This window comes from Lycorma delicatula, chromosome 13 (genome assembly GCF_047948215.1).
Source record: "Lycorma delicatula isolate Av1 chromosome 13, ASM4794821v1, whole genome shotgun sequence".
Taxonomy (NCBI): domain Eukaryota; kingdom Metazoa; phylum Arthropoda; class Insecta; order Hemiptera; family Fulgoridae; genus Lycorma; species Lycorma delicatula.
This window is the reverse complement of record NC_134467.1, coordinates 9,384,918-9,412,487: the sequence shown is the minus strand read 5'-3', so window position 1 is coordinate 9,412,487 and position 27,570 is coordinate 9,384,918. Positions and strand designations below refer to the sequence as shown.

At 31.7% G+C, this 27,570-nt stretch overlaps 1 protein-coding gene across 1 annotated transcript in view; it reads left to right on the top strand.

Moving 5' to 3' along the window:
• The window catches only part of LOC142333676 (ATP-binding cassette sub-family F member 3), a 54,420-nt gene that overhangs the window by 15,147 nt on the left and 11,703 nt on the right, over positions 1–27,570 (top strand). The window contains exons 4-9 of the mRNA XM_075381092.1: positions 9,675–9,907; positions 12,357–12,461; positions 16,149–16,307; positions 17,791–17,994; positions 23,749–23,914; positions 27,259–27,449. Of these exons, the coding sequence (XP_075237207.1) occupies positions 9,675–9,907; positions 12,357–12,461; positions 16,149–16,307; positions 17,791–17,994; positions 23,749–23,914; positions 27,259–27,449 (1,058 nt within the window). The remainder of the gene's footprint in view (positions 1–9,674; positions 9,908–12,356; positions 12,462–16,148; positions 16,308–17,790; positions 17,995–23,748; positions 23,915–27,258; positions 27,450–27,570) is intronic.

The window sequence follows — 27,570 nt, the reverse complement described above, 5'->3', positions numbered from 1 at the left end:
AGTTGTGTTTTAAGATCACTTTTGCTGTTTTCACTGTTCTGTAACTATACTTTGTTTTTGTCTAAATTCCAAATAAAAAAGACCGAATTTCTGTTTTAGTAAAAATTTACTTTTACTAGAGCTTGATAAATTCATCACAAAAAAATTCAACGCAAAGATACTTAAGTAACCTCAATACCGAACAATGGTGTCTGTCAAAACGAAGGTTTGACATGTGTTCACAATTTACTTGATTTCATTTGTAAAATAATTCTACCGATATAACTGGAGAAATATGTTGGCAACAGTACAAGGTGCCAGTTTTAAAACTAACTAAAGCAATTCGTATATATATTGGCACAGCATGATCAAATATCAATTTGTATATCTATGGGCTTGGTCTCTCACAGACACATCACTTATATGTAATGTTACAGGATTGGCAGTCGGTGGGTTATAATAGGTTCATAAATATTATCTTTATCAAATTATGTTTTATTATGTAAAATGTTAACCCTTTAATTGTGAACAATTTCACACCTTATTTGTTCAAATCGATCGGTAAACAACTGAGATATGGCTCTATAAAGTAAATCACAAAAATTTTGTGGTATGATAGTTGTCGTGTTTATTTAACTTCCTTTGGTAATTAATTAAAAAATAATTATAATTTTCTGTTATTAGTATTAACAGTGCAAACTATATATTTGTCAAACTGTAATTTTTACAATCAACTTAACAATTGAAATGAAATGAAAAAATCAATCCATTTTTTAAACTGTGATTTTATCTTCTAACATTAATACAATATAAAGATTACAAAACACTAACTGTTTATCACTTGCATTTTTGCTAAGTATTAATTAGAGGGACATAATTGTGTGTAACATCCTAAAGTGTCAAAGCAACTGGAGACTTATGTCAGGAGGTATTCCTCATCAAATTGGTCAAAACTTTCTTAGCTCTATTTTTGACCTATCTTTGAAAGCTTATATCTCAGATATACTTTCTTAGATTTTGTTAGTTTTATAATAGTTATAAAGAGAACTCTTAAACTACAAAATCCATTCAGTTTGTTTTTTGACCCGTAGTTTATAAGCGGCAGAAAAAAAAGCAGTTGAAAGATAATGCATCTCTCTCACAGGGATTAAGTTTTCTGTAATGTTTATGGATTAAATGAATACTTTCTAGTAGAAAGTAATGTTTTATTAAGTAATATCTGTTTTGCTCCCTGTTAATACAAATGTTAGCTGTACCTTGCCTCCTATTGAATGCAGAGGAGACAGTTTCATCTAATTATATCTGTCATGGCAAGCACAATTTTTAAAAACATTTATTACACATACACAAAAATACTAAAATCATAAACAAAATGAAATATAGTCGTAGTACAAGGGTCGTTCAGTAAGTCCTTAGAGAAAGATAGAAAAACAAATTATTTTGTGTAGATTTTTTTTATTTTTCAATGTAATCTCCTTTTATACACTTATATTCCAAGTGTTTCTTCAACTTTTTTAAGCCACCCAAAAAGTAGGATTTTGGAAGGTCCTCAAAAAAGGATCTGTTTGGGCGATGACCTCCTAGTTTGGCATGAACCGTTGCCCGCCAAGCCATTTTTTCTAGTTTGGAAATAAAAAAAAATTACTGGGGGCCAAATTCGGTGGATGTTGTAATAATTTGAACTTTAATAACATAATTTTGGCCATCGAAACTGCAGGTGTGCACCTGTGCATTGTCTTGATGGAAAAGAGGATCAGTTTCTTATTCAGTTGAGGACATTTTTCTTGATTTCTTTGCTCAACTGGTGCAATAATGACACATAATACTCTTCAGTTATTGTTTGTCTTTTTTCCAAGTAATCAGTGCAGATGATATCGCGTGCAACCCAAAAAGCAAGGCCATCACTTTGCTGGCCAATTTCACCGTCTTCGCCTTCTTTGGAGCCCGTTCGCCTTCAAAAATCCACTGTTTTGACTGTTCCTTTGTCTCTGGAGGTAGTAGTGTATCCATGTTTCATCCACAGTTATGAATCGATGCAGAAACTCGTCAGGATTGCGATGGGAAAGTGTCAAAACAGCCTTAGAGTCTACCAGACAATTGCGTTTATTCTTCACTGATAGCAAATGCAGCACCCATCTTGCCAAAAATTTTTTCACACCCAATTTTTCGTGCAAAATTGAAAATACTGTACTTTATGATATGCCTGTAGCCTTAACTATTTCATGCACTTTGATTTGTCAATCACTCAAAACTGTATCGTGAATTTTGTCAACCATTTTGGAGGTGGTCACTTCCACTGGACGTTCCAAACGATGTTCATCTTTTGTGGATGTACAGTCATGTTTAAACTCATTTGCCCAATTGTAGACAGTTGCAAACACAGGAACTGATGTGCCATGAACTTCATCCGACTCAGCTTTGATTTCTTTCGGTGTTAAGTCTTTTAAATATAAGTGTTTAATAACCACTCGAAACTCATTTTTTTCCATTTTTCTAGCTTGTTGCTTCAATCGACTATGACAATGAAACTACGTGATTGATACAGATGAAACTTTAACTGCATTCTAGTGAAAAATGACGCTTACTAAAAGCAAACCATTTTTGATACTACGAGTGCCATCTCTTGGATTTTCTTAGGACTTATTGAATAACCCTTATAGTAATAACAGATTGCAATAAAGTATTACAATATTATAGAACAAATAGCTTCAAAATAAAATAAAAATATCTAAAGCAGTCAGAAACCTTTTAGCACAATGTATTAATTCCACTTCAGCTTAAATTGTTTCTCGATTATAGACTGGTTGTATTCTGGATACATATATTGTCATCCTGATGATGTCGTTGATGGTGCTTCAAGAGCAACGAAAAAATGTGTGGTTCTGGAATCCAGCAAGGTCCTTTCTAGGGGGGTTTTTGATAAGAATGAGCTGCATTATGAGGGTCCATAAAATTAATGAGGGCATCATGTTCTTCAAAAAATATCACATGTATTTCCAATCCACCAAGTATTGTCATACATGCAAGCCACATGTTGGCCTGTTTGCAAGCTTTTAAGTGATATGCATTGAGTAGGTTTATCAATTTCATAAACGTCAGCTTCAAATGCTGAAGTATCATTTGAGACTCTGCTGACTTTGGTTTTAGCTTTGCTAACTGGCTTAATCTGGTGGTTCTCTCTTGTTCCAGTGATTGTGTGACCACAACTAAACCAGCTTTCCTGTTCAGGTCGGATTCTCTTAACTTCTCTTGGGATTAAAAAAACCTAATTCCTGGTATATTTTCTTTACAAAATTCAATAAGTGTTGGTGTCAATATCTGGTTTTCTGTAGGTCGCTGAAGCTGGCACGTTCTGCTAATTGTTTTGTTATACCTCCAATTCCATCCGAAGATGATTTTCCGTGGCTCTTACCAAAGAAGGTCCATTCAGCTGTTATCCCAAACTCTTCTTCATGGTGGCATAAATTGATAAAAGTTTTGAAATTCTTATTGAGCAGCTGAACCATCACTGAAGTAGTGTATATGCTGTATTTCAGTCACTGTCTTCAAGCATTTGATCAGTTTAGTAAAAAATATGTGAACAGCAATGATATCATGGCGAAGACAATCACTGACTATGCAGATGTTAAGATTCTGAAGCTTGTTTTTACTGTAATAAACCATGAATGGTTGCAGTGTAGCTTGGCTGTTTTCCCAATGGAATACCTTACAGCATCTAGCACAACAAATGAATATTCAGCAAAATCCATCAGTATAGTGGTATGATTATCATTTAAATTTTCCTTCAGTTATTTTAAATATGACTTTTGATCTTTTGAAACAAAATGGAGGCATCAGGCAAAAAACCTTAAGGAAAGCTCTTCAATAAAATTGTCCATAGTCACCTGTTGCGTTTCCAACGTGTGTCTGTCTGTATGAATCCATTGCTTATATTCCGTTAGTTCTTCCAAGTCATAATCTTTTAGCTCATCTAATAAATAGGAATCCAGTCCAGTCTTACCAGGACACTGTTCACAATGTTGTAGCGTGCAATTCTTAGATTCTAAGCTGCAGACAGTTTTTGCAATCAGTACCTTGTAGTCATTCTTGATGGATATTACAGCTATCATGTGCTTAACAGTTTGATGAATGGTACAACACAAACTAAATGTGTGCCAGCAGCACAAACTGTAATGCACCACTTTGGCCTAAGTTCTCAAAATTTTGAGAGCCAATTTCACGGCCATAATCTGTGCAGTAAGCTATGAACATCTCTTTTAAATTGCACAGAAGTAGACATTTCTGCACATAGACTTTTTCACCATTGATCCTAAATGAAACAAAATTTTTCTTACCTGGACAGATTTGTGAAAATTCATCATCTTCAAAAAATTTGGGGACCCGTTGTCTAATATCATCCTTCAATTTTTTCCTCTTTTTTTTCGCCAAAATACCAACTTCAGATTTGAGCTTCCTGGCCTGCTTCCCCATTCACAGTGAAATCTAGAATTCATTAGCCGTTTTGTCAGTTCTCCAGCTATTGGATGCCAATGTTAAAATCCAGACTTTTTGTTGGCGAGCTGAGATCAAAAGTTTGGTTTTGAGCTCTTCAATCAGGATATCCAGATCTTTACTTTGTTGACCCAGCTTACTCTTTAATGTTTGGATTACATCAGTAACACTCAAACCAGCAATAGCTGCTGCTTTAGTAGCAATATTATCCTGTGCTCTTCTTACCATCTGCTTCAGGTGGTAGCCTTTTGAATCCCGTTTGCTGATATATTTAAGCTTCAATAGAGAGATTCTAAGCGGTGACAGTGAGGCATCCATTCTTCCAGAAGCCATTAGCATTTCCACACACTAGATTCTGATTCTGGTTGATCATCCTTTGGCTGAATTTTTCTTTGAGCCAATTCATGCCTATATCGTGGGCGTAACTTTTGTCCTGGCTTGAAGTCATAATTTATTAAAGCTTTTAATCGTCATCAGAATCAATATCAACAGGCCATAATCCTTTTCTGCTTTGTGTGACTTTTCCAAATGGATTACAGCAGTCCTGTAGGAATTCAAAGATCGTCAGTAAAACAGCTTTATGATGGGAACATATGTCAATGTCTTTATTAAAGCTAATTCCAGATCGCCGCTGTAAAAGTTCTTTGACTGTTACCGATAGTTCTTTCACAGGCAAAAAAAAAGTTTTTCCATAATTAAATATTAAAGACTTGTGGCAATCAGGCTTGCCAAAATGGCAGGAGCCAAGCAAGAACTTCACTGGTTTTAAAACAATTCAAAACACAGTTGGACCTAACAATAAATGCTACTACTGATTATAGAAGCTATTTACTAACAGCTATGTTAGGTCGCAAAACATCGATGCTTATTATTAAATTTAAAGGCATTTTCCCTTTCTTTAAAATAAAGAACATTCTAGAATGTTCTGGAAGAAATGAAATTTTCCATTATATTCCAGAAATTTCTAGAATGTTTTGGAGAATGGAGTTTTCCAGAACATTTTAGAAAATGGATTTTTTCAAGATATTGTAAATTTTAGATCATTCTTTAAAAAATCTATTAATATTCTGAAGCGTTGAATGTTTTTCCACCTTCAGCTGTTTTAATTAGGTAGAGATGTCCGCAGATTAAAAATCTGTCACATGCAAAAGATTAATTATCTTTGAAAAGCTTTCTTACCTATTATAATATACGGGTCAAAAAACAAAATGCATGGATTATGCTGTTTAAAAGCTGCCCTTTCCACCTATTATAAAATTTAAAAAATCTGAGATATACCTTTGAAGATGGCCCAAAAATCATGATATAAAGTTGACTAAATTTGATGATGGATTTCTCCTGACATAAGATTCCAGTTGCTTTGAAATTGCAGGATCCTACACATAATTATTCCCTTTTTCAAATTACAGTCTCATTCTGATTAAAGGATTAGATAAGGAAATATATAAGTTCAAACTGATTTCCAAAATATTGACAAATTTTTGGCCGAATTTCAGCTGCCATATCTCAAGACCAGGTTCCAAATGAAACTTGTGACTAACATATTCAGATATATCATAAAAAGTTAACCAACAGTACTAACATTTGAACCTGTATCTTTATTAGTCAATTAAGATAACAATTTTTAAATGCGTCCACAAATTATAAGTACCCCTTTTACAAAAGGCCACAAAAAATCAGCCATAGCTGATGAAGAGCTGCAATTTGGTTAAATGGCATTTTCCAGCAAAAATTTGGAGATTGTCAACTGGGGATGATTTTCAAAACTGGATCACTCGACATTGATGACCCACTATTGAATCATTCGTTTGCTGCTATTTTAAAAAATTTTGAGCTAAATATGAGTAAATTTTTTTGTAAATAAGTAATCTATATAGGTAAAAATTTATCCAACACATTCCTTAACGCATGAGTTCCTTCTTTTTCATTTCTGTGTTCTTTTACTACTTCTGTCAAAAACACATTTTAAGCATTTCATAGATGTACATGTTCTTAAATGGTGCTATCCTAAGGATTCTAAATAAGGGTCCTGAATGCTCTGAATTCTACACTTACTCAATTTTAGCTATATCATCTCAGCTGTTTATCAACTGATTTGAACAAATGAGGTGAAATTTTATTCACAATAAAATGCTTAACGTTTTATCTAATAAAAATGTAATTAATTTACGTTAATTCATTTTAACACGATTCATTAAAATTAATATTTATGTAACTATTAATGATAAAAAATTTTAATCGCTTCCTTTTTTAGAATTTTTCAAAATAACTTATTTTGTAGATGTTGGATATATATGTACACCAAATTTTATTAAAATATCTCAATCCATTCTGAAGATATAAATTTTTATTAACATAATAGTGAAGGGAGAGAGAAAATAGAGATCCTGAATCAGCCTTAAGTTTGGCCAACACCTTTTAGGGAATACTGTAAATGTAACACCATTTATCTTCTGAATTTTATTTTTATTCCTTTTAATATAAGGATAATAGCATCTGAACTATTTTAGCTTGAGAATAACAATTACATTTTTGTTTAATTTTCTACTGTTAACTTCTGAACCTATTGCATCAGAAAGCTTTGGTGATGTAATGAAGAAAGAGCTTTTCCTATTAGGAAAATTTTTGTTTGTTGTATGATTCGAAGACCTATTTGAAAACCGGATTAAAAATTGGATATTTTTTACCTTATTAACATAAGTTTCCAAAAAAATATTTTATGGAAGTTAAGAAATATCAAAACCAGATTGATACGAGCATAATGTGCTTTTATTAAAAAAAAGAGATTTTTACTTTCAAATGTTGATCAAAAAATTAGGTGACGTTTCTTAAAATTGTTTCTATGTATAGAGGGTATTTTTTCATTGTGACAAAACGTGGAAAATTGGGGATCCAAAAAGGCAAAGATGCTTTTCATGTATGATATAATTGCTGGTTTAAGAAATCAATCGGGTTAGTACAATATAAAATGAAGAGCTTCTATTAACACAAGTTGGGCAAAGGAGAAACATGTGATAAAATGTCTTGTAAAAGTAAGACTTAGTTTAAGGGAGCTATCTATTTAAGAAATCCAATATTAAATAATATGGTAGTAAAGGGTAAAAACTGTTTAGGAATAATAATAATAACAATAACAATAGTAATAATAAAAAAATTTAAGTAAATAATTAAAGGATATATCTTACAGTAAATATTTTTAAAGTAATAAATTAGTCTAGAACAGAAAAATATCAGATCCATCAATTGACTGCCGACAAAAAGTTTATAATGTTTCTCATTCATTTCCATTTGCATCCCTCTTTTTTAGGGGCGAGTTTAGAAGGCAGAGTTCTATAATATTTCTTCAATCATTAGCCTTTAGGGGCTTTCAAGCATTATGTAAACATTTATTTGATGATTTTTTTTTACTTCTCCCTTCTTCTAAGCAGATCTCCTTCTTTTATATAAGATTGTCTAGTTTTAATTGTTATTTTTTACCGTACTGTGAATTAAAATTTATTCGTTAATATTTTTGTTTATTACTCTATTGTTATTTACTATTTCTACAGAATAATAAAAAAATATTAGTTGCTTGTAATCTCATGAGTTTAATTTACAAATGTAGGTCAACAAAAATGCATATATTTATCATCCTTTTATTTAAAATTAATTTATCCATGTTTAACAGTTTTTGTTTTTTAATTAAATTTCATAAAGCATTTATAACATTCTTATAAAGCAGAAATCTGAGGTGGGAAAAAATGAAAAAACAAAACAGTTGCAAGTAATTGTAAAAAAAAAAAATTATAAATATTTTGCTACTGGGATGTAGGCTAAAATGTTTATTACATAAATCTTACTTATAATGAACAATTTATGGGGTAAAAAAAAGGAATAATATTTTTTTAAGTAAGAAAATCATTTTTTTAAATCTTATTGCAATTTCTTTCTAGAGGTGTAAATATTTTTTAAATGGGCGTTAAAATATTACATAATCAATATCGTTGTAATGCCAAATCTAAATCGAGCAATCACATATACTTACTATTCAGAAGTGTTTGTCAGCAACTGTAATACTCAAATTTAGCTCAGTTTATTTTGACATGCATGTGATTGAATTGCCTAAAATCAATAATATATCAACATTTTTCTTGGAACGTTGTTAGAATTTTTCTAGGATATTTCGATAACCAAATATTTGTCAAATATATGAAAAAAAAAAACAAAATATTATAAGTATAAAATATTTATTGACTGTTTTTCCCAGCTCCTATTTTATGCCTGTATTTAATGCTTACATTTGATAAGTCCTGTCCCTTGTCAGAATAAATAATCAAAAAAACAAATTCCCTTCTTCAAAAGATATTTACATAATACTTAGAACAATTCCTTATTTTGCAGTTGCAAGATAGAAAGAAAGGCCCTTCCCACCAGGTAAGATTAAAGATTCACTGATCCTATCATCAAGATCCGGGCATCCTTTCTAGCAAAGTCAAACCTAATCCAGAATTAATAATGGGGAAAAAGGATCAAGAAATTATCTATCCATCAAGGGACTTTTTTTGCCCAGAACCAACTTTTACATTTTTAATCGACCAGAACTAAAATTTTACCAATTTATGCCCTTTACAACTGCTTTGTGTTATTTATTTATTTTTTAAACTTGTCTTCAATTTTGTATGTGTGTTTTCTTTTTCAAGTTTCACATCTTACTTTTCCTGCAAAGTAAATTACATTGATTAAATTATAATACTTTTTTTTTCTTGGTAATTTGGTGATAAAAATGATTCTCTTTGTTCACCAATTTAAATTTGAAAAAAAATCTTCATTTTGTGTTGCTGTACTAGATTCCATTCCTTTTCTAACATCAAGTTTATTTAACTGTTTGGGTGTGGCATATTTTCAGTGTAGCAGCACTTTTGTGTTTTATACTAAATGTGTATAATCCTGTTGAAAAATGTTACTTTATCTTCAACTGAGTTGTGATTTTTTTTCAGTCTTTTGATTCTATTCTCTGTACTAAGGTACATAAATTACTTATCTTTTAGTATTACAAATTTTTAATGATCTTTCGCCTCTTAACAACATTATTTGTTTTAATCCGACTGAAAGCAATTGTAAATTTGGTTTCACTGGTGATTTACAAGGTCAAGAAATATCTGGGATTTTTTCAAATTTGTTCTTTTCATTTCATCGTATGTATATTTATTTATGTTATTATTTAGAAAGTTGATCAGAAAAAATTAGAAAAAGCTGAAGCAAAGTTACAAGCAAAGCAGGAAAGAAGGGCTGAAACCGGTGTAAAAACTGTTGGAAGTTCAGGAACTGCAGCTCCAAAATTGGAAACCGCTACTGCATCACAAGCTACTAGTAAAAAGGAAGCTAAAATGGAAGCTAAAGGAAGTAACAGAACATTGGATATTAGAATTGAAAATTTTGATGTAGCATATGGGGACAGGTAAGTAACTAATTTTTTTTTTTTTTAATTTACTTAGATTATATTTTTGAAACTTTATTGCCTATAATTAGGCTGTATGATCTAAAAAATAATAATTAAAAAGTATGCAGAGTTGCATAACTTTCCTGGTTGTACCCTTTTATTTCAAATATTTCATAGCGTTTTTGAAAATTGTAACACAAGAAAATGTTTAGTAAAAAAAAAATCTGTTCAGTTTGATTGTTTGGGTTATGTTTTTATTATAAAACTTGTATAATTTAGAAAAAAAAATATAAGTTCTTAGCAAAAAAGATCGGTCCTGGTTGAACCTCTTAACCAAATTATGTTTTTATCATCAAAATTGTACTGTATTTAGAAAATAATTGCTGAAAAAAATCAACATTTTTTAATAAAAATTGGGATCCAATTTGATGAACTGCCTCATTTTACATTTTTAATAACAGCCACAATTTGAAAAACAGTATTATTATAAAAATAAAAAAATTATTATTATATTACAAAAAAAGTATTTATTATATTAGTTGGAACTCATGGGAACCCTTTTTTAAAAAAATTCCCTTGTCTTTCTAATTTTTCAAAGTATTACATTAATGTTTAAAAAATATGAATGTATTAAAATTAGGTACAGTAAAAAAAAAATGTTCTTTTAACTCTAAACTAGATTCAGTCTGATTTTCAATTTTAAAAATTAAACTATAAAAAAAAATTGTGTTTTAAGTATGAGTTTCATTCAGCACCCTTTTTTTTTATTTAACACAGTAATTATTTACTGTGTTGGTCTGGAATTTTGTGTAGTACTATTTAACAAAGGTAAAAAAAGATGGTACATTGTGATGACGCCCCTTATATGAGGGCTCATAAACCATATTAAAATAGATATAAATAGCCAAATTTTAACAATTTTGATCAATATGTTTTCGATATTTTAGACAAAAACTATTTAGAAATATTGTTGATTATCCTCATCCCTAAATCCAGATAACTTAAAACTTTATTATTTTAAATGCTTTTATTGTACTAAAGTACAACAACCTCTATATAAAAACTCAAAATGAAAAAATTCTCTTCCCCTTTTTTAATTTTGTTTAAAATTTAATGCTATCGATGCTCCTATATATATATATATATATATATATATATATATATATATATATATATATAGAAATTTTTTGAACCATTTTTGAAAAATTAAACTATATCAAATTTTCATTTGATAAATTTCTTGAAGATGTAAATTTTCCAGAAATTTTTATAACTTTTATAGTAAGGAGATCTTGAAGTGTTATATACCAAAAATTTTGGCTGATCATTATACTTTATATTTATAACTATGCAGCTTCAGCAGCAATAAAGCTTTAGCGGTGAAGGTAATGATCGATAAGAAGGCAGGGATTCTAGCAAGATAGGCCGGGAGGAAGAGCAAGATATATTAGAGTGATTGCAAACATTAGTGGAACTATTATTAAAAATCCAAGAAGTTGTATGTATTACACCGGTATGTATTACACCGGCTATGTTCCGGCAAGTAATGGAAAATCTTTAATGAAAGCCACAAGAATATAGGTCATAATTTGCCCCGTCGAGCGTAATTCTTAAAAAATGAAATGTCTTGTCTTACTTAAAAAAGTGTAAAAATATTCATGTTAAAATAAAAATTTATTTAAATACAGGAGTTTTACATTTTTCCTCTTGCCAACATACTCTGTATTTATAAATTGACTTAATGTAAAGAAAATTAGGTACCGATTGATTTTTTCTGCACATATTTTATTTTATTTTATGTTTCACATATTTTATCTAAATTAAATGTTTTTATTATTATAATACATACAAACAAAATGTCTAATAGCTTCTTGGATTTCCATTTTCATTACTTATTCATTTTTTGTGTGGCAGAAGTTTACATTTCAAAGATCCCGTTTTAAATTACTTATTTTCTTTTACATTTTTTACTGTACTTTTTTATTTGACTAGCTGTTTGTTAACAGTATTAATGCTCATGATCAGACTTTTCATTATCCTTCTCAAATTCAAATTTTACCGATTTTATGGCATGATAGATTAATTACTTTTTATTTAAATATTACTTAAAAAAAAAAGATAAATTGATCAAACAGGTTATACACTACTCTCTTAAACGCTAGTAAGATGAATTAAAAAAAGAAACATATTAGAATTATTACTGAACAGTTTGTGAAAGTTGGAGCGTGTAGGTTTGGGTTTTCTAATACTGTTGAGTAATTTGCATTGTATCATGCTATGACATTCAATCACTTTTTTATGCTTGATAAATCATATAAAAATATACTGCCCTGGAACATTTTTTTTTTGTGATTTAATCTCTTATTTTGAGATTAAACTGTGTAATAATTAACTTGTTACAGTTTGGCATTTGGTCTTCTACAACCCTGGAAATTTGTTTTCTGTAATTTTTTTTTTCCTTTTACAGGGTTTTATTACAAGCAGCTGATATAGTATTAGCATTTGGCAGAAGATATGGTTTAGTTGGAAGAAATGGTATCGGTAAAACAACATTACTTCGTATGATATCCAGGTTTGTTATTTGCCTACTAATCAGTTTTTATTAAAAATAGATTTAATATTATTTTATTATCGTATTATAGGTGATACAATGTGGAAAAAAATTAGTACTACCTATTAGCACCTGCTGGTTTGACATGCGTAAACATTTTTCTTTACTTAAAAATTTATATGGGAAGTAGTATTTAATCTCGGCAAATTCTAATAAGCGGGTCAGGAAAGTATGGTCAGTAGATAAACTAGAAAGCCAGAGAATAGAGAAGTTAAAATTGTAGTCTTACTTTGTAAAATGCTAAGTAACATGTCAGAGATTCCCAAGTGGTTAGAGGATGGTGGTTCAGGTAATCAAGGTGATTGAGACTTTGATGATTCATTTTTTTAGGTAACTGTGGATTCAGTTAGTTTATTTAACAAGAGAATTTCAAAAATATAGTTTTATGATTAGTGTATTACATCAAAACAAATTATTATTTAGTAATTATTGATAATTAAGTATATTATATTGTTAATTTATCTTTGGAAACATGTCCAGTAGTGTTTAATTTTTTTTTACATCAGAAAAGGGAAATTTCTACCAGACTGTCCACACAGACAACAGTGTCGTGCTTTCACTGAATAAAATCCCTCCCTCTGTACGACACATGAAAATGGGAGCCACTGTAAGTACTATAAGAAGGAGGCAGCAAAGAACTCTGTGGAGTACCATGAGTATCAACAGAACATATATATCTGCATCTGGGCCTAACATAACTGACACAGATGGACACCCCTTACCGCCTGGGGTGTCTCTATCCTATTCTTTAGCCCCCCTTTCCCATAATGGTGCTCCTCACCATCTCCGAGACCGTATTTCCCCTCTCAGCGCTAGCGAGCATGACACCAATTATGTGTTTTGCATCTAGCGGGTCTGCCTCACACTGTGCCGTTGGATTCACCCACATATAGCACATGAAAGTCATTGACATGTGACATCATCAAAGACACCATAAAATGAGCATTAGTCATCTTTGCTGCACCCCCTACTATACACATATTACCTGAAGCAGCCGTGATTCAACAGCAACTGAGTAAGGAAATAATCTACCTCTCCAAATTCCTACCGACCCGCAGCATGACATGTGTAATTAGCCTATGTCTATCTTCCCTTGTCATGTATATAGTTGGACTGCCAACTGTCTAGGAAAAATCATAAATGACGCCCGATCCTTCCCCTCTAGTAACAGTTGCCTTTGAATCTAGCCAGCCAGTAACTCTATCGGTGGTATACTGGCGATAATGAACACCTTGGAGGAAACAGTCTGTAGCCCGAGCTGACTCGCAGAGATATCTTTCTCTGAACCTGCTCAAGGATTAATCTGTGACCCTGTGTGTTCAGGGCTCTGTATAGCAGGATTGAATCTGTGACACTGGGGAGTACATGTGCCATTTTGAAAATGTTGCCTGACCCTCTCATGTTACCTAGAAGCCTGCTCAATGCAACTACTGCCTTCTCTGCTTGAGGCTCAGTTTTTTGAACTCGAGGAAAGGTTTGTTAGAAATAACCTTTTTACAAAACCAGATGGCAGAACTGTTTTCATATAGACTGATGTTTAGAAAATAAACATGTTAACTTTGTATTTATGTACGACTCTTGTATTTATATTTATGAACGTGTAATTTTTAATAATTAAAGAATAGTTACTTATTCATAAAAAATAACAGTATCCACCGCTATCAAACCCCTATATAACAATACAATACTTCGGCTTACAAAAGCAGTATTGTTGCTTCTGTTGCAGTTTTTTTAAAAATTGTCAATACTGTTTGAAAAATCTTTCCACCTATTTATTTAAAATACAATTAAAAGATTTTTTTTATGGAAACTCAATCGATGAAGTTTTAAATAATATCGATTAAAAAATAAAGAGTTGTCTGTTTACACACTTTACTGTTAATTCATGCTGATTTAGCTAAGAATAATACCATACTGATGCCGTAGCCTTTGTATACTCCAAATGTGGCACTGTGATTTTTTTTGTTTCCGCTGATTAAGAAAACATGAAAAGGACAGTATTTTGTGATAATAGATGAAGTAAAGAAAAACATTTCTAAGTGAATTCAAGGCTGTATCAGAAATGCTTTCCACAAATTGTTTGAGGAGTGGAAGAATACTGGCATAAGTATGTTGCATAACTGGGGAACTACGTTGGAGGAGGCAATATCAATATAGAAGAATAAATAAATAATTTTTTGATAAAATTTAAAATTATTTTTTTTATCACATCTCAAATTTAGCCTATGCGATTGTGTTTGTATGTATGGCTGTGATTGTGTTTTTCAGTATTTTGAATTCTTTTGTCACTGGTCTTAAAAGTTTCCATATAATCTTACTTGCATTATACTTTACCGAAACTCCTCCTTTATTTTGCTATCAACAATATGACATCATTTAACAGTAACAAAATAAAAAACTCCATATAAGCAAGCTTTCAGTGTCTGATGTACTTCATCCTAATATTTCACCATTTTTATCATATTATTGAAGCTGGTGATGAGCATTAGTTTGGATTTAACATCCTTTCATATCTTTAAAGTCATATCATTAGAATAATGCACTAGTGCTAGGTTATCAGTCATTCTCCAAGTATTGCTTGTTAATTACATTTTTAATTCTGTTAGGTGAATATGAATGTAATATTTGTGATGTTCATCTTTCATTAAGCTTTGTAAAAAATAAGTAATTAAGATATAATATTGGTTTTTAATAGCATATTATATAAACGATTCAAATTAACAAAGTATTTTTATAAATAAATCTTACTTTTTTTAGTACTATTTGAAGAAAGATATAGGACAAATAAGTAGATCTTCAAAGATTTGAAGATTTTTATTTATGCACATTTAATTTACTATCTCTCTCTCTAATATACGAGACCCATTCAGAAAGTAATATCTGTTTGGTTATAAATAAAATACAGTTGTAGTTAAATACATTTTATTATATACATCTTTCCTCTACTTTTCCACATAATTACCATTTAAATTTAGGCACTTATAATTCCTTGTCACTAACTTAAAAATTCCAGTTGCAAAAAAAATCTCCTGCCTGTTCCTTACTTAACAGAACTTACAGTAGCCTAACTTTTCTACCACTACCTCAAAAAAAACAGTCCTGTAAATTTGCGAATTCATGAAAATGTTGATTTGACACACTTTGGTATCAATCTTTTAAACTAGTTTATGATTGACCACAGATGGATGGCCACTCCTTTCTTCGTCATGCATGTTTCTTCGTCCACTTTTGAATGAACGAACTCAATTGCATACAACCCCTTTGCCCATAATCTTTGGTCCATACACAGTGCAAATTACCTGATGAATATCTGCCGCTGAATATAGTTTTGCTATGAGAAATCTTATAACAGCGCACACTTCACAGGGTTTTCTGTTGCAGTGCACATTTTAACAAGCCGCAGAAAATCAATGAGCGTTTGCACTACCTTGCTACTGCCACTGTTGGCATCCTTGCTGGATGCCAACTGATCTCCCGTGCACGTCTGTACAAAAACAGTAGTGCTACCCCCACTCCATGCGTAGTGAGCAAATGGAGGTTACTTTCCAAACTGCCCTTGTGTGTGTATTCACACACACACACACACACACACACAATGTACCTAATTATTTTTATTGAAATGTTTGTGTTTCTTTATTTTTATTGCAGTGGACAATTGAGAATTCCATCACATATATCTGTTCTTCATGTCGAACAGGAAGTTGTTGGGGATGATACGCCTGCTATTGAAAGTGTTCTAGAGTGTGATACAGTGAGAGGAAACTTATTAAAAAGGGAGCGTGAAATAACAGCTATGATAAATAATAAGTGAGTAGGTTTTATACTGTGCTAGCTTATGAAATCTTTTTTACTAGCTTAAGTTAGATTGTTATTAACTCTAGATTCTTATAAAATTATTTTTTTCTTAGTTTTCCTTTTTTCCTGTTTTGAAAATGAGGGAATAAGTCAAAATTGGGTCGGAAAGGACTTTCCAATTATAAATTTTATATTTTGACGGTATTCATTCTTGAATTAAAAGTTTCTTCTAGTTTTTTTGGAATATAAAATGGAATCGTAGTTTCACTCTCTTGAAGATAGTTTAAAGTGGAATTCCTTAATAAATTATAATATAATTTTTTTTTTTTTTGATCAGTATCGATTTCCAATTTTTACTTTATATCCAGATTGTTAGAAATGGCTGTGTGCATAAGGGAACTGTGATTTTTATTTATTTTACACTTTAAATTGAAGACCTTTTTTATGTTGTTGAAGTTACTTTCAAAATAGAATTCTAGCTTTTATGATAAACTGTTGAAAAATATGCAAGAACTATGAAATCCGATTTCACGACTGGTTTAAGAGAAAAAATCCAAGATGTGTTTTAGTAAAATATTGTTGGCATTTACCTATGCTGAATCTTAAATTTCCATTTATAATTTTCAAAAACCATATGGAAATTAGGAAATGTAACTTATTTATACGTTTTTGGGGTAGTTTTAAAAAGAACATCTGATTTTAACTAAATGTAATCTGATTAATTCACTCAGCTGGAGTGAGTTATAGTGGTTTTTAAAAATTTGTTTATTTTTTTTTCTCCCTGTTGGGCAAGGAGGAATAAAAACAAACTCTTATAGGATTTTAGTATTTAAAGGGAATATTTGTATCAGGTTTTCAATTATGTAGTTCATCTAGTCTCAGTGCCCATTTTATTTCTAAATAAATCATGCGTCAATGATCGTATCTTGGCTAGGGCTTGTGAAAATTTTACTCATATGAGTTTTAAAAAGATTGAAAATTTTGTCTCATTTTTTTTTTCTAAAAATTTTTTTTAATCAAAATTTTCAACTAGTGTTTTTCATTTAAACGTATATGCCCATTTAGTAGATAAGTTTTAGCAATACTGTTGCTGTTTTTTGTGATAATTTAGTTGTTTAAAATCATATTTGACTGACGATTAGTTCAAGTTACAACATTAAAATGCTAATATAATATAACTGCACTGAAGATAATTTCTCTGATATATTATTGATTTAAACTTCTGCGTGCATGTGAATATGTAATTATTAAAATACCTCTGTTCTTGATATGTATGTTTCTTACTTAAAGGCTAAAGGAGCCAAAACTAATTTAAATGGATAATTTTCCCCCTCGATTTGTAATTAGGTATTTAAAAAATATATATATTTTGAGGGTGGAACATACTGAAGTATTAAATATAATTTTTATGATAGTATTTTTTTTTATAAATTTTAATAATTCTGTGTTTTAACCGTTGCTGTTTTTATTTCATACATTTTTTGTGTTTGTACAGCAAGAATGCAGATATATCGTTAAGTTCAGAATTATCTGAAATATATGCTCAACTTCAAAATATTGAAGCGGATAAAGCACCTGCACGTGCTAGTGTTATTCTTGCCGGTCTTGGATTTAATCCGGAAATGCAGCTGCGGCCGACTAAGCAGTTCTCTGGCGGCTGGAGAATGAGATTAGCTTTGGCTCGTGCATTATTCTCTCGGTAAGTTTTTATAAATAATTACCTGTCTCATTTTAAAATATTTGAGGCAGATTTTCAAGAACCTCTGAGCATTATCGATAAGAGTATATCTTTCAACAGTAACTGAATTCATAACATCTTTAGGTTTAGAAACACAAATAGCGCTACGTATATCATTTTTTTAATTATCTGTTTGTAATTCATAATATGCTGTTTCCCAAACGAATAATGACAATGATTATTTCTCAATTGATCCTGAGGTTGCCGAAGTTGCAATCTATTCTATGCCGTTACAGAAATTAGACGCGGTGAATTCTACTATTAAACCTTTGGCTTGCTGACAGCCCAGCATCACATTGCCAAAAGTAGTGTCGCTCAATTGTTTGAAAGATATTACATAACCTTTATACAAAGAAATTAATCATAACATGCAGATTTTACACGTGTATGAACCGACAGCTAATGCATTTTAACAATGTGAAATTTACATACATTTATAAATTTGACTTATAATGCAACAAAATAGATAGCACGTAGTATTTAATTACATATTCAAGGAGCTGAAGTCATAACTTTTCAAGACTGTTGCCATTAATAAGAGTGTTACCATTAATTACAATGTTGTAAGGAAGATACTGATAATTGGCAGTTTAAAAGAATAAGAAATTTGTTTCATTAATTTGAAAAATAGAATTTTTTTTAAATTTTAAGCCATATTAGTCTGGACAAAACATAATATTAACTTTTCTTTTTTTTTTGAAGTTTTGAAAAAGATTTTTACGTATGTGTTTCATAAAAATATTAAAATTGTATGAATGAAATAAAAATGAATGCGGGTGATTGATTATATTATCTATCATTCTGGTTCACTGTTAATTTATTATTACACCTCCTGTTATTACACCTAGTTCTTTCTCATAACGTAACATACAACATCATAATAAAAAAGATTACTGTATTTGTTAACAATTACAATTTAATCATATTGTCCAGTAGTCGCTCAAGAAGTCTAATGGCTGTATTACAAGAGTCATTCAATAATTAAAAATGACAAATGGCAACAGCAGAGTTACCCTATCGTAGAAAATATACAAGGATTAAAACTTATTTCACCTGCTTCATTAATGATGATGCCATGCGCATAATTATTTTTTTCTTTTGGTCCAAGCAGATGTGTAAAAATAGTAGCTCTTGCTAAATCAGGAGATTATGGTGGCCACTTCAAATATCAGTTTGGAAAGATTTTCTGTTATTTTAATCAAAATGTTGGCTCTGATTGAAACGTGTATCGTAGAAGAACAGCATGCTGCAATAAGATTTTTATTTTTCTGAAGGTCTAACACTGACCAGTTTGTTGCTTACAGGTGTTTAAACTGTACAGTAAAACGTAAGTAATCCTTGGAAATTTTTATAACCGGGTCAAATAGCTTAAATCAGACAGAACATTTTTTTTTTTTTTTTTTTGTCTTCAGTCATTTGACTGGTTTGATGCAGCTCTCCAAGATTCCCTATCTAGTGCTAGTCGTTTCATTTCAGTATACCCTCTACATCCTACATCCCCAACAATTTGTTTTACATACTCCAAACGTGGCCTGCCTACACAATTTTTCCCTTCTACCTGTCCTTCCAATATTAAAGCGACTATTCCTGGATGCCTTAGTATGTGGCCTATAAGTCTGTCTCTTCTTTTGACTATATTTTTCCAAATGCTTCTTTCTTCGTCTATTTGCCGCAATACCTCTTCATTTGTCACTTTATCCACCCATCTGATTTTTAACATTCTCCTATAGCACCACATTTCAAAAGCTTCTAATCTTTTCTTCTCAGATACTCCGATTGTCCAAGTTTCACTTCCATATAAAGCGACACTCCAAACATACACTTTCAAAAATCTTTTCCTGACATTTAAATTAATTTTTGATGTAAACAAATTACATTTCTTACTGAAGGCTCGTTTAGCTTGTGCTATTCGGCATTTTATATCGCTCCTGCTTCGTCCATCTTTAGTAATTTTACTTCCCAAATAACAAAATTCTTCTACCTCCATAATCTTTTCTCCTCCTATTTTCACATTCAGCGGTCCATCTTTGTTATTTCTACTACATTTCATTACTTTTGTTTTGTTCTTGTTTATTTTCATGCGATAGTTCTTGCGTAGGACTTCATCTATGCCGTTCATTGTTTCTTCTAAATCCTTTTTACTCTCGGCTAGAATTACTATATCATCAGCAAATCGTAGCATCTTTATCTTTTCACCTTGTACTGTTACTCCGAATCTAAATTGTTCTTTAACATCATTAACTGCTAGTTCCATGTAAAGATTAAAAAGCAACAGGGATAGGGAACATTCTTGTCAAACTCCCTTTCTTATTACGGCTTCTTTCTTATGTTCTTCGATTGTTACTGTTGCTGTTTGGTTCCTGTACATGTTAGCAATTGTTCTTCTATCTCTGTATTTGAACCCTAATTTTTTTAAAATGCTGAACATTTTATTCCAGTCTACGTTATCGAAAGCCTTTTCTAGGTCTATAAACGCCAAGTATGTTGGTTTGTTTTTCTTTAATCTTCCTTCTACTATTAATCTGAGGCCTAAAATTGCTTCCCTTGTCCCTATACTTTTCCTGAAACCAAATTGGTCTTCTCCTAACACTTCTTCCACTCTCCTCTCAATTCTTCTGTATAAAATTCTAGTTAAGATTTTTGATGCATGACTAGTTAAACTAATTGTTCTGTATTCTTCACATTTATCTGCCCCTGCTTTCTTTGGTATCATAACTATAACACTTTTTTTGAAGTCTGATGGAAATTCCCCATTTTCATAAATATTACACACCAGTTTGTATAATCTATCAATCGCTTCCTTACCTGCACTGCGCAGTAATTCTACAGGTATTCCGTCTATTCCAGGAGCCTTTCTGCCATTTAAATCTTTTAATGCTCTCTTAAATTCAGATCTCAGTATTGTTTCTCCCATTTCATCCTCCTCAACTTCCTCTTCTTCCTCTATAACACCATTTTCTAATTCATTTCCTCCGTATAACTCTTCAATATATTCCACCCATCTATCGACTTTACCTTTCGTATTATATATTGGTGTACCATCTTTGTTTAACACATTATTAGATTTTAATTTATGTACCCCAAAATTTTCCTTAACTTTCCTGTATGCTCCGTCTATTTTACCAATGTTCATTTCTCTTTCCACTTCTGAACACTTTTCTTTAATCCACTCTTCTTTCACCAGTTTGCACTTCCTGTTTATAGCATTTCTTAATTTCCGATAGTTCCTTTTACTTTCTTCATCACTATCATTCTTATATTTTCTACGTTCATCCATCAGCTGCAATATATCGTCTGAAACCCAAGGTTTTCTACCGGTTCTCTTTATTCCGCCTAAGTTTGCTTCTGCTGATTTAAGAATTTCCTTTTTAACATTCTCCCATTCTTCTTCTACATTTTCTACCTTATCTTTTTTACTGAGACCTCTTGCGATGTCCTCCTCAAAAATCTTCTTTACCTCCTCTTCCTCAAGCTTCTCTAAATTCCACCGATTCATCTGACACCTTTTCTTCAGGTTTTTAAACCCCAATCTACATTTCATTATCACCAAATTATGGTCGCTATCAATGTCTGCTCCAGGGTAAGTTTTGCAGTCAACGAGTTGATTTCTAAATCTTTGCTTAACCATGATATAATCTATCTGATACCTTCCAATATCGCCTGGCTTTTTCCAAGTGTATATTCTTCTATTATGATTTTTAAATTGGGTGTTGGCAATTACTAAATTATACTTCGTGCAAAATTCTATAAGTCGGTCCCCTCTTTCATTCCTTTTGCCCAGCCCGTATTCACCCACTATATTTCCTTCCTTGCCTTTTCCAATGCTTGCATTCCAATCTCCAACTATTATTAAATTTTCATCTCCTTTTACGTGTTTAATTGCTTCATCAATCTCTTCGTATACACACTCTACCTCATCATCATCATGGGCGCTTGTAGGCATATAGACGTTAACAATCGTTGTCGGTTTAGGTTTTGATTTTATCCTTATTACAATGATTCTATCGCTATGCGTTTTGAAATACTCCACTCCCCTCCCTATCTTCTTGTTCATCACGAAACCTACTCCTGCCTGCCCATTATTTGACGCTGAGTTAATTACTCTAAAATCACCTGACCAAAAGTCGCCTTCCTCTTCCCACCGAACCTCACTAATTCCTACTATATCCACATTTGTCCTACCCATTTCCCTTTTTAAATTCTCTAGCCTACCAACCTTTTTCAAGCTTCTAACATTCCACGCTCCGACTCGTAGAATGTTATTTTTTAATTTTCTGGTGACCCCTTCCTTAGTAGTCCCCACCCGGAGATCCGAACGGGGGACTATTTTACCTCCGGAATATTTTACCAAGGAAGGCGCCTCCATTATTGCTATGTGAAAATGCAGAGAGCCACATTTTCTTGGAAAAAAAGCAGCTGTAGTTTTCCATTGCTTTCAGCTGCGCAGTACTCAGAGGACTGAGTGATGTTGATACGGCCGTTTAAGTCGTCCTGACTCACGCCCCTAACAACTACTGAAAGAGCTGCTGCCCTCTTTCAGGAATCATTCCTTAGTCTGGCTCTCAACAGATACCTCTCCGATATGGTTGCACCTTCGGTCCAGCTACTCTGTATCCCTGAGCATTCAAGCCCCCTCACCAACGGCAAGGTCTCATGATTCATAGAGGAGGAGACAGAACATGCATCACTGATTTTCATCATAGCGAAAGACCTGTGGAATTTTGACCGATACTTTGTAAAATTGCATTAATTGTGAGGACAGAAGCATAAGAATTTGGGAAATTGGTGAAATTTGTAGTGCAAGTTTCAGCTCTGTCTGTTCTATTCATGGTAAACTCAAAATCACAAAGACACTCTCAAATTCACATTTGTGTGGAACTTTACCGGCATTTTTTATCAAAAGGTAATAGTTTTTTGTATAACCTGTGATGAAACTTGGATTCATCATTTTGTGCCAGAATCCAAATGTCAGAATACAGAATGGAAACATCAAAGTTTGTCTGCCGGGAAAATCTTAAAACTGATATGTTTTCAACGCTAATGGTATTTTGGGATTATAAAGGCTACATTTATTGTGATTATTTTTAAGAACGACATACAATAGACAGAGTGTACATTTTTGACGTGCTAGAAAATAAAGTGAAACCTGCAGTAAGGATGCAGTGTCGTGGTTCTGTCTCAAAAGGTGTAATTTATCTGCATGATAATGCCAAACTCCATACCGCTCAAAAAACAGAGGAAGCTATTCTAAAGTCATTTTGGGAGATTCCAGTTAATAGTTCCAATATCACACCGTTCGATTTTTTTTTTGTCTGGTCCTCAGAGTTGTTACGTTGCACCAAGCTTGGTAAAAATGAATTGCCAAACAGGAATGCAGTACAACGGTTCTAATACCAAAGTAAACATATCTTTATTATTAAAATAAGAAAACTCTTTTTCTGGTTAAGAAAAACTTGAGTATTTAGGAAAAGGAAAAAAATGATTTTTTGTTAAATGATAAGTAGAAGATTAATTTTATGTTAAAACTATGTTTTAGTTTGTTTAATTTGAAATGCAAATATGCATTTTAGGAAGATTGAACATATGTTTTTCCTCAAATTTTCCCATAGAACATTTCAGGGATCTCCGAAACCTTTTATGGGAAAATCTGAAGCGAAAAGTATCATTAATTAGTATTCATCAAATAATTATTTTTGCTTTTATTTTCTAATTTAGCCCTGATTTATTGTTACTGGATGAACCTACTAACATGTTGGACATGAAAGCGATAATATGGTTAGAAACATACTTACAAATCTGGCCATCAACACTTCTCGTTGTATCGCATGATAGGCATTTTCTTGATACAGTACCGACTGATATATTACATTTACACTCGCAGGTAAATATGAAAGTTATTATTATCAGATCTTTTGTCGGTGTAACTGGAACTTTTAAATTGATCGATTATGAGGATCAATGATAGTATTATCTTTTCTTTGGTTTTTATAATATTTTTTAATTTTATTCCAGTTCTCAGATGTTTTTCTAATCTTGATAAGATTCAAATCTGCTGAAATTTTGCTTACAGATCGTATTTTCTTCTTTTTATTTTGTAAATTAATAATAAAATTTTTTGCGCCATTTCCAATCGTGTTTATAAAACAAAATGGCAAGAAAGTTGCATGTTTGTGATTTTTCAGAACTCTTTCTAAAAATAAGAAATAAATATTTAAAAAAAAGAAAATTTGACGTACAAAATTTCTTTGCTGTATAAATGTAATACCTTTTGAGTAAAATTCTTGAGGTTTTTATTTAGTACAGAGGGAAGAAAATAGAAAAAGCTGCCTTTTTTTATTTATAATTTAAAAATTTAATGTAGCAAACGTAAGTTCTTTAAATATTGGTCTTCAGAAGAAAAAAAAGATTACTTAAAAGAGGGAGTTTTGGTCTCATTAATCATATTTGATTTTTGCTTGAATGTCCTTGCTTTTCTGTAAATACATGCACAATAAATGTTGTAAATTAAAAATCCTTTGGGTATAATGCTCTTCATATATATAAAAATATATAGCTTTATAATTCATTAATACAAGGATTAAAACTTATTTCACCTGCTTCATTAATGATGTTGCCATGCGCATAATTATTTTTTTCTTTTGGTCCAAGCAGATGTGTAAAAATAGCTCTTGCTAAATCAGGAGATTATGGTGGCCACTTCAAGAATTGTTTATTCTTATTTCTTTGTGATTTGCAGAAATTGACAGTGTACTGACAAACAGTGCTTGTTCAGATACTTTTGGAGAATCTTGTGGAATGTCCCACTCATATTCTAACTTCTCACCCTATTTCCACAACAGATTTCCTTTTGTCATTTTGAAAGCATTTAATGTTTTCAACATTTTTGATGATCGTAGAAACATTTCTGGCACTCATAAATCTGTGCTTTCTTCATTGCATTTTAAAGATATACATTTTTCAGCCTTGTTATTGTCTCTTGATAGTAATAATCCTTTTTTTTTTTGTTCAGATCACAAAATTGTTAAATTGTAACAATGTTACGCATTTACACAAATGCACAACTGTTGTTACTTTTTTAGGAAACAATAAAGTAATCTGTCTATATTATGACATCAAACCGTACTAATTTATGAAACAATATAGCCCTGCCACGATTTCAGGCGAGCATTAATCTCTTGTTTTTACGTATTACAAGGTATCTCTACTGACTTGAGGTTATATGTGATGAAAAAACAGGAACTTTTGAAATGCCTAGTGGCAACTATGTACTGTTGGCACCACTACTTTATTCAGAGTGCTCATACTCCACACAATATTGAGGTTCAACGCGTTTCACTCTTAGACAGCCTACGATGTTAATTTGTAAACAAGTATCTGTAGCTGGGTTGTTCTGAGAGAGTGTTTACCGAATTCATACTTAAAATTTCATATTTACAATTTACAGATTGTGCAAAAACTGAAGAACAATCACCGGGTCTGCTTTAATTTTTGTCAAAAAATTATATCAAACATTAACGGGGACAACGAATTTCTGGACAAGCTGTGTATGTCAGATGAGGCGCATTTCCATCTCACAGGTTATGTGAACAAGCAGAACTGTCGTTATTAGGGAGACAGTACCAAAATGAACATTCATGAATGTCCTTTGCACAGCAGCAAAGCAACGGTATGGTGTGCAGTTTCATCACATAGGGTCATCGGATCATTTTTTTTTTTTGAAAATAAGAGGCGGATCACAATGACTCACTTCAGATCAGTGTTCACACTCTACAATCTTTTGTTACACCTGCACTGTACAATTTCCACACCGGCATGAAGCCTGGAGCCTGGTTTTTACAGGATGGAGCAATGTCACTTACTGAAAGGCATTCAGTGGCAGCTGTGCCAAGAATTATTTTGCAACCGTATCATCTCAAGATTCAGTGACATTCCCTGGCCCCTTAGTTCAACGGATTTGTCAGTTAGTGATTTTTTCTTGCGTGGTCTATAAGAGTCTGCCAAAGACGCCGGGTGAATTGAAACAAACAATTCAAGACAAAATTCATGGCATCCCACCTGAGATGTTGCAGTGAGCAACGGGGAACCTCAATGGCATATTGGCATCTACCGATGTAATTTTCAAAAACTGATATTAGGTGTATTTTGGTATTTTTATATGAGGCGTGTTTTTAAAGCTAGTACAGTTTTGAAACTACACCGCTGCTACGCTGCGGTCGGCATTCCACACATGTACACTGTGTACCTGCATCTGTTGGCAGTACAATGTTGGTAATGACAATCAGGTAGTGAGGAACGGAATGGGACAACCTTCTGTTGTTACTGAAGACTTGGTGCAGAAAGTTGATAAAAAAGTGAGAGAAACCGATGCTTAACGATTTCTTCGCTATCTGAAGAGTTTCCTCAAGTTTCAAAAAGTGTTGTCTATGAAATGGTGACTGAACGCTTAAATTATCAATGTGAATGGTGTTAAAGCGATAGTGTTCTTCTATGATGAGTGTGTTCAAAAGCTGGTTGCACGATACGACTAGTGCCTTAATATTGGTGGCAATTATGTAGAAAAGTACAAGCTTTCACATAAAAATAAAATTGTTAAGAATAGTGTACTTGTTTTTTTCTTTTTTAATTTCAAAATGGTACTTTAAAACACGACTCATATTTATTTTTTAATCATAATGGTTAGATTGGACAATAAAATTTTTGTTGCATTTTTTCAAAAGTTCCTGTTTTTTTGTCTCTCCTATAAGCCACATCCTGAATTAGTTCTAATAATTCTGAATTAGTTCTAAGAGCTCTTGAATTAATTATTATTAAGGTATATCTTGTATTCTTAAACTAATAAAAATTATTTATTTTCATAGCCTTATCTAATAAAATTCCAGAGTTTTTTTAGATAAAGCTTGGATGGTAGCACCTTATGATAAGCAATAAGTCACAAGGTAAAGATAAGAGTAGACCTTTAAAGTGGTCATACTCTTATCTCAAAGACCATACTTTAAAGTGTGGCCAAATAGTTATTTAATATTATATTCAAAAGCTTAAGCTCGCAGATCATCAGACATGAAACAATAAAAAGGCAGCTGCTAATCCTATATACAGGATAGATTTAATTCGTGGTTTTATTGATTAATTTTAATAATAAGTAGGTGTTTTTTTTATAATAAAAATTTAGGAATGGATTGATAATTTTATATTTATTTTATTTTTATATATTTTTTTATTTTACAGAGAATAGAAGCGTATAGAGGTAATTATGAAAATTTTGCTAAAACAAAAACAGAAAAGATGCGTAATCAGCAAAGAGAGTATGAAGCACAACAGCAACACAGGGCACATGTACAAGAGTTTATTGACCGGTTTAGATATAATGCTAATCGGGCATCTAGTGTTCAAAGTAAAATTAAAATGCTTGAGAAATTGTGAGTAATCTTTTTTCTTGTTATTTATTTATTTATAACACTGATAAACATAATTTTTGTTTTCTAACATGCGATACATGATTTTAATCTGTTTTTTTATGCTGAAAACAAATATGAACTC